Raw genomic sequence first — 14,969 nt, 5'->3', positions numbered from 1 at the left:
CTGCCTCTCTGTCCCTCTCCCATATGTCTGAAAGCAGATGGTTTGAAGAACGATAATTCCCACCGTCCCACTTTAGACCCGCCTCCCCCCTCAGCAGCCTGCTGTGCAAAACTTTTCTGTGCGCTGCAATGTGCTGGTGATGGCATTGCCCATCAGGAGAAGAGGTGGGCATACCTCAGAGCTGGTTATGTGTACCTACACCTGTCCGGCTACTGGAGATGGGCATGAGATCTCCAAAGCTGCAGCTCTTGGGAGGTCGGAATTGTGGGGTTCCTGGAGCAGTCCTGCAGTGAGAAGCTCCCTCTGCGTTTCCGTGGTTGCTTGGCTCCCAGCTCTCACTTGGACCGGATCAAGACGTAACAAAACCCGTGCTCCCTGGGGTTTCTATGGGAATTGAAAGGCACCACTTCTTTGACGCCTCTCCAGCAAGAAAGCACTTGCAGCTCCTTCCCAGTGCTATTCCCAGCACGCTTATCCATTATACTGTGTTGCTTTTTTTTTTTAAATATGAATTATGTGAGGGGCACTGTAGGAGAAGAATACTCTATTGCTTATACCATCAATAATGAAGCATTGGCTGGGCTGGTCGTAAGGTATTCTGGGCACCCGTCAAGGCTGCTAGCATCTTCAGCACAACTTCAGCAAATACTGTGTGGGGGATACTGTTTTCATGTAAGAGCACCATCCTCCCTTGCACAGACAAGTGTAATGGTTTCAGCTCTTGAATCTTGGGTCCTCATTGTTCCCTCAGATTTTGCTGACCTAGAACAGAAGAGGTGGGAGAACATTTATATCGATGAAATAGTTGCAGCTTGCTGAAATAGAGTGCAGAATGACTGTCGTGTGTTTGTCTCCTATCTGCTTTATATTCCTACCTTGTCCCTTTCTACATGTCCCTCTTCCAAAGGAAACTATAAATGAAAAACTGTTTAGGGTGTTGTCAGAGCATCAGCCCCCAAAAGCCAGTCTGTGAGAGGAGGAGGCTTTTTGTAGGTGTTATCAGAAATTGAAGTGTTGTATTTTCTGCTCCAAGTTGTTTTTTTTTCCCCTACATCTGTGTATCTGTACAGCATTTGGGAAGAGTTATTGAAAACACAGCTGGTGATGGCTGCTGTGAGAGAGACAGTATAGTTCCAAAGATTACTCAGACAGCTTATTCATGTGGTGAGAAAAATGAACTTCAGGACACTATCATAAGGAATATCTGTACCGTACATGGCATTCCCTGTCTGTAGTGCGTCTGGAAGAGGGTCGGTTCCGCTCTCCCCTCCAGGACCCAAGAGCAACCAAGATCATACCCCCCAGGTAGAGGCAGCCTGGCACCACGTCCCCTTCAAACTTCTCAAATCACCCCCGTCATCTGCTGTTAGGTTCATAAATGTGCCTCCTGCCCTCTGCTACCTGCCTTTGGGTCATTAGTCGGTCTGAAATGGCGCAATATCTGAATCAAACGCTGCGGGTGCTGAAAGAAGAGATGTTTCTATTGGTGGGTGCCATAACTCACCTGAACTGACGCGCGCTGCTGCGGAGGCTTCTGGCGCTGGCTCATTGAGCTGAAGGCAGCGATTTGCACTGAAATGTCAGAGCTGCTCCTCAGAGCTCAGGTGTTTTCTGGAGCAGGTGGACAGAAGTTTGTGCTGGGAGAGTACCAAGGAGTAGGCTTGAGGCTTAACGCTAATTTGCAGTGGGTCTCAGGGAGGGCTCCCTGTAATTGCCTACGCCTTTTTTAGAGAACTGTTGGTTGTCCAGGTTACTGGAAGATGTTGCAGTCATTATCACGGGGTCTGGGATTGTGGTGTCCTGCTTTGGAAGTCTGTGGAAACCTTTTGTGCGTCTTTGTGGAAATTGAGTCAGACCCGATGTCTTTTTAAATCAATATGTTTACATTTAATGCTGTTTCATCGGATCATGAAAATGCCGGAGACAACAGCTGGGGACCACAGTGCTGGCATGAAAGATCTTTACAGGCCAAAGACCTTTACAGCTTTGTCCCATTTTTATACAGAAACCTGAATTTACAGTCTCTAGGTTGAAGAGTAGGAAAGTTCAGTTGCTATGTCAGTTAATGGATGGTTTGGAAGCGATGCCTGTTTGTACCTATCATCTTGCCTGTCCCCCTTTTATTGTGCAGGAGCAGGAAATCTCACCTGGGTCAGTTATTTGCTGAGGAGGCAGATGGAAGAAGGCATATTTATTTCATTGTCAGGCTGTGCATGTCTTGGAAGCGTTGCTTCTTCTTGTGCTGTCTATTAAAATGTGTATTCTGCTTGTCGTACTGCAGCAGAGGTCTAACCCCAGAGCATGCTGATGGGACACAAAAAGGATGTCTTACTGCATCAACCCTCTCTTATTGGAAGGCTCTATAACGCTTTATAAATAATTGTTACATCATCTTAAGCTCTGCCCCATTCAAAACATTGTAGGAATGGAAGAAAGGGAAAACGTTCCTTTAAAGGACTGGGATTGAATCAGCGGGGGTAAAAATTAAAAAAAGAAGAAAAAAAAAAAAAAGTAGTGCTGCATGTAAGTTTAAGTTTCTAAGCAAACGTAAAAACTATAGAGTAAGGAATAATAAAATTTCCGATCAGCTTAATGTGATCCTTGCAGTTGTAGTTGTGACCTGAGGAAGAGGAGTCATTCCTGGCGCGGTGCTCCACGGTCGCATGCTATGCTTCAGTGGCGAGGACCTCTGGCTCGGGCAAAAGAGTTGAGGAGGCAAAGCACATCACTGCTGCAGTGTCTGGATAGTACCTTGCGATCCTCTTCCTTTGGGAATAAGCTTCCCCAATAATTGTGTATTGAGGGTACTGAGGAGATGCCAAGTTGGTGGGGTAGAACGTGTCTCTTCGTGCTGCACTGGGGTGTTAAATATGGGTCTGGAGAAACATTACCCTTTTTTAAGGATGTAAGCTGACGTGCACTTAGCATGGATGTAAACGAGGCAGCTTCTGGCTTGTGTTCCTGAGGCTTATGACTTGGGAAGAAGCGTGATGCTTCAGGAGAGTCTGGGTAACGATGCCTCACAAACAAAGAAAACAATTCGTTTAACCCAGCTTTAGGCTCAGTAGGAGGCCTGGAGACAAATCTAAACTTTGGATTGGAAAGGCCTTGGTGGTTCTTGAAAGTTGTGCATATTGTCCTGAAGAACAGGATGCAGGAGAGGGAAAGTGTTATGCAGCCTCTTTGGGTTGTGTTCAGATGCAAAAGCATGGATTTGGGCCTTTCCTTGGTTGAGCTCTTGGTTCCCTGCTGCTACAAAAGCATCAGTCATACTGCTGGAGGTGTAAGTGCTTCTTCAATGGCATACACGGTCTGTGGCCTCCCGGGTTATGCATAAAGGCTGAAAAAAGGACCATTGTGTTCTGAGTAATGTGCAAATAGTGTGAAGATGGGAAATGTCTTAGAGTACTGGGTGCTAAATTAGTCTTTTGAAGTGTTGACATTTCTTTTAAATGCATAAAGTTCATGTGATACACAAAACAGTGCATTTGCAATTCAGATAGCGTTGAATTACAGTACTAATCTCAAACCCATGTAATAGATTTTAGGCTGGAAATCCCTGGGAATGGTGCTGATCATCATGTCTGAAAACATGATTGACGAAGTCTCATGAGAAGATAGTGACAAAACACGCAAATGCATTTAATACAGTTAAATAGGATTGTCAGTCTGTCAGACAGGCTGGCTGTAGAGAATGAAGTGAAGCTACAGCGTGACAAAACCTTGCCAATTAATAACGCTTCAGCTAGCAATGTAACAACTGTTCAAAGAAGATCATGAATAAGAAGAAGCTGGTAGGTAGGAGGAATTGGTAGCTGTGTGTTTCTCTTTGGAACTCCGATGCTGACAATGAGACCCCTCGGAGGTGTAGGCCCAACGTCCTGCAAGGTCGGCCTTCTGCGCGGTACTTGGGGGTCCTGGGTCTTGATTGAGCCCGCAAGCCAGAGAGGTGGCAAAACGGAAAGCAGGAAGAAAATATTTCAGAGTTTGGAATGATTCGGATGGTTTTTCAGCAAAGTTGCCTCAAAGGTCTGACCTGCAGGTGTACTTAAATATTTAGCATATGCAAAGTAAAACATGCCAAGAATCAGGGGAACCAACAGTTGCTGGTAAAGTTTCTGGGACTGTAACTTTGTCGTAATTTTGTGTAAACCTTGGGGCATTCCATTAAAATGTGTCCTTCGTGAACTCTCAAACCTTGTTCTGCCCTTGAAAATGCATATAATTAGGGCAAAACACTCACACCTGGGTGTCTCAGTCGTTGGCTGATGCTTTTTTCAAAGGGTGCTGAGGAATCATAGTCTGTGCAGTTGTCTCGGGGAGAGGAACATGGGGTTGTGCTTTCCAAGAATGATACCGGTCTGTTGGATTTGACTAAACTTCTGTTTAAGAATTGGTCTAAACCAGAGTCTCTGAGCCAAGACAGCCCATCGGGTTGATGTGGTTAGATCTTACACATTTCTATGGGTATCACTGAAGGTGAAGATGATGTTAGTGTTATTTATCAGCGCCTGTAACTATTTGTTCTGAAGAATCTGGTATCTGTTGGCTCGAATTCAGTCTTCGCTTGTGACTCAGCTGTGGCTGGAACACAGCACCCTGTTACCGCCTCGGAATATTCTTTGGTTTCACATATGCCAGGTCATATTCCAGCTATTAGTAGCTGAAAACTTACGTGTGTCAAGAGCCTTGCATTGTTTCCACAGTTGCAAAAATATATCGTAGTTCTCCCAATCCCTATTTTTGTGTTGATTTCATGATTGTCTTTGCACGTCTCAGGAAGGGAATGGTGATAGTGCCGACTGCCAGAGATATTTGTTGCAAGGGCTGATAAGTATGTCCCACCTGACAGATCTGGAACAAACAGCAACAGTTTGCTTCCGACCCAGAACGATTAAGGTTCTCAGGGGAGCAGTTTTGGAAGATACATTCTGGCCGAGCTGCGTGTAATGGTTTTGTAACACGGATAAATGACCACTGCTTCAGCCGTATGAAATGCTACGGACTCCTCCGTTCGTGTCTTACACCAGAGCCACAAGGATGAAAAGGAGTGCTTTAACTCAGTGTTCTCGCAGGCGCGGGTAACATGGGGCTCTTTGTGATCCCTGTGATTTATTTGAAAACATCAGCCTTTTTCTTTAAGGTCTGTTTTATAAGTAGCTATGCACGTGGCACCCCATTGGATGCTGTTCTGGTGAATAAGCAAGGTAATCTGTTATATTCCTTCCAATTATGTTCCAGACCCCTGTCATTAATGCAATATTAATGACCAAGAGACTAAATTGAGAAGAACATAAATCCCACCATTTGAGTGTCATGTCGTATTTTTACCACAGGCAGGTCAATCAGATGAAATGCCCTTCAATTAGAATGCTGAAATGCTCCTTTGTCTTAACTGAGGCTATCGTCAGGGCTCGGTGGTGCTGCTTCATCACCCAGTGTCTTGTAATTACATTACCTAATTGGATGGAGAATAGGAATTAAAAAAAAGAAGTTTCTTCTTTTTTTTTCTTCTTTTTTTTTTTCTTTTTTTTTTCTTTGGTGCCGTCCAAAGGTGACTGAAAAGCGGTAGAAGAGTGTCTCAGATCTGCCACAGGTTTGAAGGGAGGGCAGCGCTGGGAATTGGGATTTAAAACTGCAGTTTTAATGTTGAAAGGGAATTTCACGTTCAAAATTTGCAAGTAGCTAAGAAAATCTTGGCCCTGATTTTTGTACCTGCGAAGCACACAGCAGCTCCCTGCTGACTCTGGGAAGCGCTGTGGGAGTCTTGCCACTTCCAGGGTGGTTTTGTTTTGTTTTTTTCTCCAGGGTGCTTATTTAGGTGCTTCGCTTTAGAGCCTATCTGTAGGTATCCAGTTGTTAAACATTTTAGCTGCTGATTGAAGGTTGTGATGAGTGAAAAAAGAATATCTTACAGTTTTTATTGCTTATTTTTATGTACTAAATAATAATGCAAATCTCATAAAATAAGGACACTTTAATCAGCAAGAATCTCAAGTACATTTTCAAATAAAACTTTCCACATTCAATTAAGTGTGCCTGAGCAGGTCACCTGGGAGAAGTAAAGCCATAAACAAATACTAGAGACAGTCAAAGGAAAGGTGAGTGGACTTTGCTTCATCTCCCTTGCTCATTTCTATATTTAAATATGTATTTTGTTCTCTTTCTACTTGCTGTAGTATCTCTTCTCCTTGTGGGGCTCTGAATGCCAGCTGAATTTTCCCGAAAGGGAATTGTTCAAAGGTGAGGTGCTGAGAGCTGGCAGGACACTTAATACATGCAAATGAGCTGAAGTTGTGAAGTGTTTGACATAGTGTAGATGAGTACTGTAGAAGAATCGGACCTGCTTTAGAAGCTATAGTAGAAGTCCATCCTAATTGCAAAGGGTTTATATGTTGACCCTTGAGCCAGATGATTAATCAAGTGCACTAAGGTTTCAATAACTCGGTAGCTTGCTTTTAAATCTTGGTATGGTGTAGTGGTCTCATCTGTAACACGTTTATAACCTCTAGTCAGTATGTAATAAGCACGTGTGAATAAAATGAATGTGAATGTGTGAATACTTGAAGGAAAGCTCAGGGCATTTTCACTTCAGTGTTGGTGGCCTGCTCTTCAGACCTCAGGGGAAGACCTTTAGGTAAGAGAAGCATCCTTCGTTGGACACAAATACTTAAACTTGTATACTTCCCATGCCCAAGCAGGCTGCAGGGAAGCCAGGTGAAGAAAAAACTTTTTAGGGTGAATGCAACAGAGATGCAGTAGGTGAGATGTTGTCTGCCCTATGGATTTAACTGAGATTTTGAATAACTTGCCTTTGCTAAAGTAGCATCCTCACTCTAGAACTGTGCTTCTGTCTGTAGAGAGCCTGTAATGCTTCAGTGTGTATCATTACCTGATAGGAAGCAGTAAAGATGGAGCCAGACTCTTCTCAGTGGTGCCCAGTGAAAAGATGAGGCAATAAGCACAAACTAAAATACAGGAAATTCCATTTAAACATAAGAAGAAACATTTGTACTGTGAGGATGATCAAATACTGGAACAGGTTGTCCAGCAAGGCTGTGGCTTCTCCATCCTTGGAGACATTCAAAACTCAACTGGACGTAGTCTTGAGCAACCTGTTGTAGTTGACCCCACTTTGAGCAAGAGGCTCGGGCTAGACTGTCTCCAGAGGTCCCTTCCAACCTCAGCTATTCCCTGGTTTGTGACGTGCAGGCAGGTTTGAAAATGGTGATGAAAGATGGGCTTGCCATCAAGAGTTCAACTTGAAGGGAGGAGACTATAGAACCGAAATCCAGTGGTGATAGAAGTTACGGGAAATGTCGTGTGCAGTACTGACTTAAAAGGCAGTTGGGATTGTAAAGAGATGGGAAGTGAAAAGTGGTTATGGGAAAGTGATGACACACACAATGAGGGAAGAAAAGAGGAGTCTAAGCCCAATTGCTTCTCTGCAGAGGGCCAAATGGCAAAAGAACCAGAAACTGCAGTGAGTCTCCCCCAGGCTACCCTGCCAGTGTGACTCACGTCTGATAAGGGAAGAACATCTTGTTGGAGGTGAGAAGGGTAGTTTATAGTTATATTTATCAGACAAGTAACTGTAGCATGAGCCTCTAAGTGCACTTGTATCTCTACAGAAAACAGATAAAATACTGATAGCTCACAGCATTGCATCAGAGCTGATAACTCATCAACCTGTCGCCAACCAGACTCCATACAAGCATGTATCCTGGCTAGTTGCTATCTATGCCACCCAGACATGAAACACGGTCAACTCCTTTTGGTTGTAGGAACTCCTGAAAGCAATGCTTTCCCAACCTATTAATGGGGGAGAAAAGTACCAACCAACAAAACGTCACACTGAACAGTTCTGCCCCCCTGTTATTTTGTATTTTGGACTCTCTGCTGGCAATCCTCTTGAGGGATTAGTTAAGTTTATTTGTAGATAAAAGTAGATACTCATCAGCCTTTGTTCCTGCACAAAGATCTCCCAGGCAGTAAGACACCAAAAGGCCAAAATTTGACATGAATATTCAGTTGCTTAAAAGTCTGGGCAGGACTTGACAGGAAGACATGTTCTTCAAGATTGACATGGAACAATTCACCAGTACTAAATATGTAATCCCTCTCTAGCTCTTTACAATATTTATTCTCCTTTTATTAAAGGAGAGTTTGAAGCAGCCGTGTTTGAGAAGGTAGGGTGTGTGACTCTGGTCCATATCTAGATTTGACACATGCCTGTCAAGTGTGTGGACCCAGGACTTGTACCCACCAATGGAAGACACATGCCCTGGTTATAGGTATGCAAAATTTGTAAAGTTTTAGAGGTGCACAGAGCTGGAAGATGTATTTAGGCTTATCTATTCTGCTGTAGCCTTTGTCATCCACCCAGACACAGAATGGAATTTAAAACACGAACATCATTGTTTAATGTCATCTTGTCTTTCATGATACGTCCACGTCCCTGTTTGACTTGGAAACTTTCAGATTCTTAAAGGTGACCTCATCGTTACTGGGGGGGCTGTGAGAAATGGAGTGGTTACTGTTTAAGCAAATGTCACCTGCATTTGTAATGTCATTCCATTGCTCAGCTCTTCTAGTGACTCTCAGCTAATGAGCTGGAATTTGAACTGTGAGTTTACGGGAGCCAACGCTCTTAGTCACAATGCCGATACTCAGAAGCCTCTTCCTGGTTTGGTTTGCATCATGGTTAATGGTACATCAGTGCGTACCTGTGGTGAAGGGTGTGGTGTGTCATCTTCAACCACTTAGATCCCTTCAAAGTACCGATACGATTGGGAAGACTTCATGGAGCGCAAGAGCAAGTGGTGGTTGGCTGGCCAGAAAACACAGGTTCTGCTCGGGAAAGGCAAATGGTTGCACACAAGTTTAGCTGTCAAAAGGGACCACTGTTGTGCAGCCCTTGAATATACATTTGGGCCCTGTGGGTTTTACTCTGGTCAGCTGATTCCTGTGGTATATCAGATTTATCTATCTTCAGTTGATCTGACTGATCGCTTGTGACTGCGGCGGTGCCCGGGCTGTTGTCCGTGCCAGACCCTGCCAGCTGTAGGAATGCAGGAGTGTAACTGCGGTACAGCTCAACTGAGTTTTGTCTAGAAACTCAGGGAAATTAAATCAGTCCCAGTGCTTTCTCCTTAGCTTATTGTCAGTCCACGCACATGTATTTCAGGCTTTGTGTGGCAATCCCAGCTGCCTGGTGGCATGGACGGTTTTCTTTATGCACGTCTTCTTTCCAAGGATGCAGACCCTCATTCTATGTCCTTGTTTGCTGCATAATGTTTATATAATAAAAGAAGGAAAATACGGCAGACCTCAGCAGTTCAAATATGGAAATTCATGATGCTGAGCCCTCTTTTGCAGCAGCTAAATGTGGAATCCGTAGGAGGTCAACTCAATATTGTCATATAGGAAAGGGTGCGGGTGCAGTTGCTGCAGCTGTATAAAAGATCCTTCTTTTCGACCAGCAACATCGGTTCAGAGCATGGCTTGCACTGGTGCTGTGCATCCGTACTAGTAATTTGCACTCAGTTGGCTGTATCTGCGTGATCGCATCGTGTCGTGTCCCCCTAATCTGAAAGAAGTGTGGGTTCAGTTTGTTTTATGCGACCCTTGCAAGCTACTCCGCATTCAAATGCAAATACTTAACAACCGAAGCTTAAGGATCATATGATTCTTTAGACAGTAAATCTGGTGGTTCAGAGTTGTACACATATTTGGCAGATTATAGGTTTATCACTGACGGCTAATCTTTTAGAGAACTGTGGCTTAATTCCTTTTGTTAACTAATTAAAAAGAGAGAAAGACGTTAAAGCTGTAATTAGACCCATTAAAACATGTGTTGCTCACTCAACGGTCTATACAACTAGGATAAATGTGTAATTAGGAGGTTTGTCCAAACATGATTAAAGCTACTCACGTGTCCCTGGCCATCAAACATTTATGCGTGCACGAGATTGAGAGTAAAGTCAGTACGAAAATGTGAATACAAACAATGTCATGCTTTGCAGAGAAAATACATGAACTATCTCGTGGGACATTATAAATATTTAAGTCAATAATGAAAGCTTTTGTTGGATGAAAATTCCAGAAGGATTGTATCACACCTGTAGCTTTGAGTAGGATAGTGTCATTGGCAACAGCGGTCAGACCAGGTCTGTCTGACCCGATGAGCTGTCGCTGCGGTTGCCTGTGGTTTGCTGATAGTTTCCGAAATTTCGAAGTTAGTAGGTAGTGCGTTCCTGTTAGCGATCAGTGCGTTCCCTCAGGCATAAGGATTTGTATCCCTTCCAAAACTCCTATCTATTTGGGGGGATTTGGTTTCTTTTTTGATTTGGTTTGTTAGTCTTCAAATCACAAAGTAGTAAAGTCTTCAGCGTTTGGAACTAGGGCATAGTTTTCCTTCCCTAGAGTTAAGAGATGGGAAGAGAGCAGGTCCATTGACTTACCTACCTCACACGGGCATGTACGAGTGCTTTCTCCGTGCGCTAATTTCTGGTGATGGCATCTCTCGAATGGGAAATTCCCAGCAAGACTGTGGTGGTTCTGGATCTCGGTCAGCCACCAGACTTTCCATATGTTGATGGTTTATTGTATACCGGCATCTTCCCTGGCTTGTATCTCATCAACCCCTTTGTGGTGCACGCAAGTTAGAGAAAGGGTCTTGGAGCACCTTCACATCCTAAACTGCCCCCAGAGCTCGTAGCAGCGGCGCTGTGTGGTTCAGGCGTTCCCCTGATAACCTCGGCGATGGTTGCTGCGGCAGGTCAGGCTGAAGGCAGGCAGGGAGGGGGTTTCTGCCACACAGCCACAGAAGAAAACCATTGCATCTCTACAAACCAGGAGATGGTGGCAGCTCTCATGGAGGTGCAGACATCTCTGACGTGACTGCTAACCAAAATTAAAGACGTAAATAGTTTGCTGCAAGAGCTTTGTTTCAAACAACTTTAATTGCAAGCACTGACTCAGAGAAAAAGGCACTGAGCTTAACCTATGGAAAAGGAATAAGCTCAGGTGCTGACTCAGGTGTTTTCAATTTTCCTGCCAGAGTGAGGACTATTTGCACAGATGAACAAATTACAGAATTGCTCCAAAGTAATGTAGAAAGGAATAAGCTGCTTTCGTATATATCCATTTCTGCTTGGGGAACATTGAAATTCAATTAAAAGTCTTAGCTGCCTGTACCGCTTTTAAGCACAGATAATGTAGCGAAGCGTTTGGCTGGTGTCAGCCCTTTTTGTCTCGCTGAAGTGCTGAGAATTTTGGGGTAGGACAAAGAGGAAAAAGCACTTGGGGGGAAATCCAGCGCAGAGGAAATGGCAGAAGAGTGCTGCTACAGCTGTGGAGGAGAACGGTGCTTCCTCTGGGTGGGTCACGGCCGGTGCTCCCGCTTGTTTATGTTGGTTGTCATGTTCACATACACACGAGAGGGAGAGAGATGTTCATATGGGTGTATGTGTATGTAAATAGACACACACGTAAAATAGCAGTTGTCTATGTTGCACACATCGTGGTTTTGGGACCAGTTTCTAAGTGGTTCTCGGTATGTCTGTGGTCCAAATGAGTAGCAGCGTAAGAACTTTGGAGTTGTTTTGTTGTTTATATATTTTCTTCCAATATGGAAAATGAAAAGATGAGGCCTCTCTCTGAAAGGACAACTTTTTGTCTTGAGGAGCTACCCACCTCTCCCTCTTCGGAGGTGGTAAAAACTTAAGTTTTGACTGACTGATTAGAGATGCGGATTGGGGGTTCTAGCCTAATGTAACCAGTTACTGCGCAATTTTGTTGTACAGGTCCCATAGGATGCGTGCTAGCCAAAGATCCAGAGGTCTTTCAGTGGGATGAGAAGAGGCGTTAGCTCTTTAATCCTGGATACAGAGCTCTGAAACCAGGCACAACATAGAACTGATTATGAATAATTCCCTAATATTGTTTTAGTCTTTTGTATGTTTTACCTGGCAGTTACACCGGAATAGCTGCCTCCTCTGTAGTCGGGGATGGATCATCTCAGAAGGACACCACCATTCATGTCTTTGTGTAGGTTATGTTTTTGTGAGACTGCTTTTACTGCCAACTGAAGTCAGAATTTCATGACTTAAATTTGGGAACTGCTGCTTCAGAGAACATAGTTTAAATATTAAAAAGATATTTGGAGTATGTAAGTGTGGGATAAGCCAGGGAAGAGGAACTGGGGGAGAAGAACGAACACGTTACTTGTTGCGGGTGATTTCATTGTATTTGGACTCTGATTTAATGGTTTTGGTGCAACCAAATCACTCTTCACCACAACAGGAAAACTTTGTACAGTTTTCCTGCTTTATGCAAGGATTGTAAGAGGAACCTTATAGCAGCCTCATTTGGAGGAAATTCCTGCCCAGTGCATTCACTGGGAGTGATACTGGCTGGTGACCACAAACTTGTGTCATTTTTGTGGGGGTGTTTCAAATTTGAGGAACATCAAGTGCATTTGCAAATTTGTCATTCTACAGGTGTAACTAACACCGTGTACATACTCGCTCCAGGTCTGGCGGATGACTATTTGCCTGTCACCCTCTCTGTGGTCCAAACCTGAACCTCTTCAGAAACCAAAATCAGCCTCCAGTTGCCCCGCTTTCGTATTCTGCATGACTAACTCATTCAGCATGTTATAAATACTGTTGCTCATTGCAAACACATTGGTTACCTGTGCAGCGATCATTGTCAGCATATTTCTGCAGTGGAGTGGTTTAACATTGGGTAATTGGGATAAATTAAATCGCGTGAGTCACAGTATTGCCTTTTCTGCATACACCCACGTGTGTCTGTTACGTATGTGCAGCTTATGGGAGATATATGAATGATAGCAGCGCTGCGAACGCCCTGCCAGCGAACAAGGAACTTGTATACGCTCAGAAAATAGGTATTGATGCAGAATTTACGTCAAAATCAGAGGAAGTGAAGAGTGCGCAAAAGTATTTGTTTTGTGTGACTGTAGGAATCCTCAAGGAATTCTTTTCAGCCAGAGGGTTACAGTGAGGAGAACAATGAAAACGTGTCAGTGGTGGATTTTTGTCTGCCGATGGATGTATTTATGACTGAGGCACGTGGCCTGATGTCCACATGGCATTTTCCATATTTGAGAATGAAAGCCCTGTGTTCTGGCTTAGCTTTGCTCTGGGGCACAAAGGCAGTCACATCCCCGAAACTCAGCTTTTCCCTGTCTGGAACGGGAATCGGTAATCGCTCATGGCTCTCAAAGCACTTTCGTGTTTAAGGACATAAGAACTGCTGTTCTTCTCACAAATGATCTATAGGATAATAACAGTAAATTGAGGATTTGTACAGGTTACATTTGTCGAAATAGATTTCCCCGTGCTTACAGTTTTCTGCAATTGACTGTTTAATTTCTGCACCCGCAGTTACTTCTGGGTGTAGCTCACGCTGCTTAGATGGCGGAGAACGTGATAGTGCTCGTGTATCGGGGATTTGGGCGTCAGAGCATCGTGCCTGATGCCTTCACGCAGCAGCACCTGGCTGCAAGGGTAGCGAAAGAGGTTGGCTTGAAAATCGGGTCCTGAGAGATGAACAATTCCTTTTTGTCCCTTTTTGTCCGTTTCAGGCTGTGTTGTGCTGAACGTGAGGTCCCTCTCCCCGTGCTGTGGGATTGCCCTTTACTCAGAAGGGCGCGTAGTGCTCTGGGGCTCTATTGCCTTTGCCGCCTGTGCCCTTGCCCTGCGTGGCTCTGAACCCGTCTCCTGGTGGTCCCACTTACTGGGCGCACTGCTGGCTCCCAGTAAAGCTCAGGTCTTACCTCTTTGTAACTGTGTGCGTCTCAGCTCAGCTTTTTGCCCCGAGGTTTTTCAGCAGCGCTCGGTGTTGGCTCACTCTGCCTTCCTGCTGCGAGGGAGAGACCTGTGCTTTTTGTTCCAGGGCAAGTGGAATGAGATAGGTGCTTGGCACCTTCGAATAACTTCCCTTATTCAGGAGCTTCTCATCGAGGAGAAAATCAAGAGTTTGGGGGAGTGCGGGTTCACCTCTGTCACAGCTTCGAAGAGCCTTTAGGATTTCACCAGTCGTAACTTGTTCCCTGGCACGCTAGGGAGGTCGGGGCTGTGCTGGGCAGGTATTCCCGGGATCCCAGAGCGGGTTCCTTACGCTCCCCCGCCGCCCACACCTTCCTCGGGCTGCTGGCGCTCGGGCTTAACGAGAGCGAGCGGCACCCTGAGCACAAACGGGGGTCTTCTGCCCGCCTTAGGTCATCATCTTGAGTGCCACTGGGTAAGCGTGTATTATTACCACTTCTCTCTCATGCCTGTAAATCTTCACAAAAAAAAAAAAATATAGTCCCTTTTCTCCCCAGCAAGAGGCAAATAGAAAGAGTCTGTGGTTTTAAAAAATAAATGCACACAACGGGGTCACTCTGCAGCCCCGTGGGTTTCTGTTTCCCTGTTTGCGCAGCTTTCAAAAAGATTCAAAAAGAGAAGGGGAGACCAGCTCATGTGGGGTGTTTTTTCTTTTCTCAGTATTTCTGGCTTCTTGTGCTCTCGCGAGGTTTGGTTGGTATCGGTGAAGCAAGTTACTCCACTATTGCACCCACCATCATAGGAGACCTTTTCACCAAAAACACGAGGACCCTAATGCTGTCCGTTTTCTACTTTGCCATTCCTCTTGGCAGGTAAGTGATGTGATGCTGCTTGCGGCTAGTTTTGGCTTTTCTTTAAAGTCAGCTCACGCAGACCTTAAGTTGCTAACGATGGTAGTTCTTTTATCTTTGGTTGGAATGGTTTAGACAGGAAAATATTGTGAGCAGTGACTAATTACTTGCAGGAATTAGATTCTTTTTCTAGCTCTGTTACTGGTTGACATCTGACTTTTGGGAACCAGTGGGAAGGATTAATTATTTTTTTTTACAGCAGTTGGGTGGAAGTGGAATCAAAATATTTTAGCTGATTTTTTTTTTTCCCATTATGAAATTA

The 14,969-nt window shown here is 44.5% G+C and overlaps 1 protein-coding gene across 1 annotated transcript in view; it reads left to right on the top strand.

Moving 5' to 3' along the window:
• Nucleotides 1-14,969, top strand: part of SPNS2 (spinster homolog 2 (Drosophila)) — an 89,420-nt gene that overhangs the window by 38,365 nt on the left and 36,086 nt on the right. Inside the window, exon 5 of the mRNA XM_009885184.1 lies at nt 14,517-14,668. Coding sequence (XP_009883486.1) covers nt 14,517-14,668 — 152 coding nt within the window. The remainder of the gene's footprint in view (nt 1-14,516; nt 14,669-14,969) is intronic.

This window comes from Charadrius vociferus, unplaced genomic scaffold (genome assembly GCF_000708025.1).
Source record: "Charadrius vociferus isolate BGI_N301 unplaced genomic scaffold, ASM70802v2 scaffold54, whole genome shotgun sequence".
NCBI lineage: Eukaryota > Metazoa > Chordata > Aves > Charadriiformes > Charadriidae > Charadrius > Charadrius vociferus.
The sequence above is the reverse complement of the archived record's forward strand: the minus strand, read 5'-3'. Positions and strand labels throughout refer to the sequence as shown.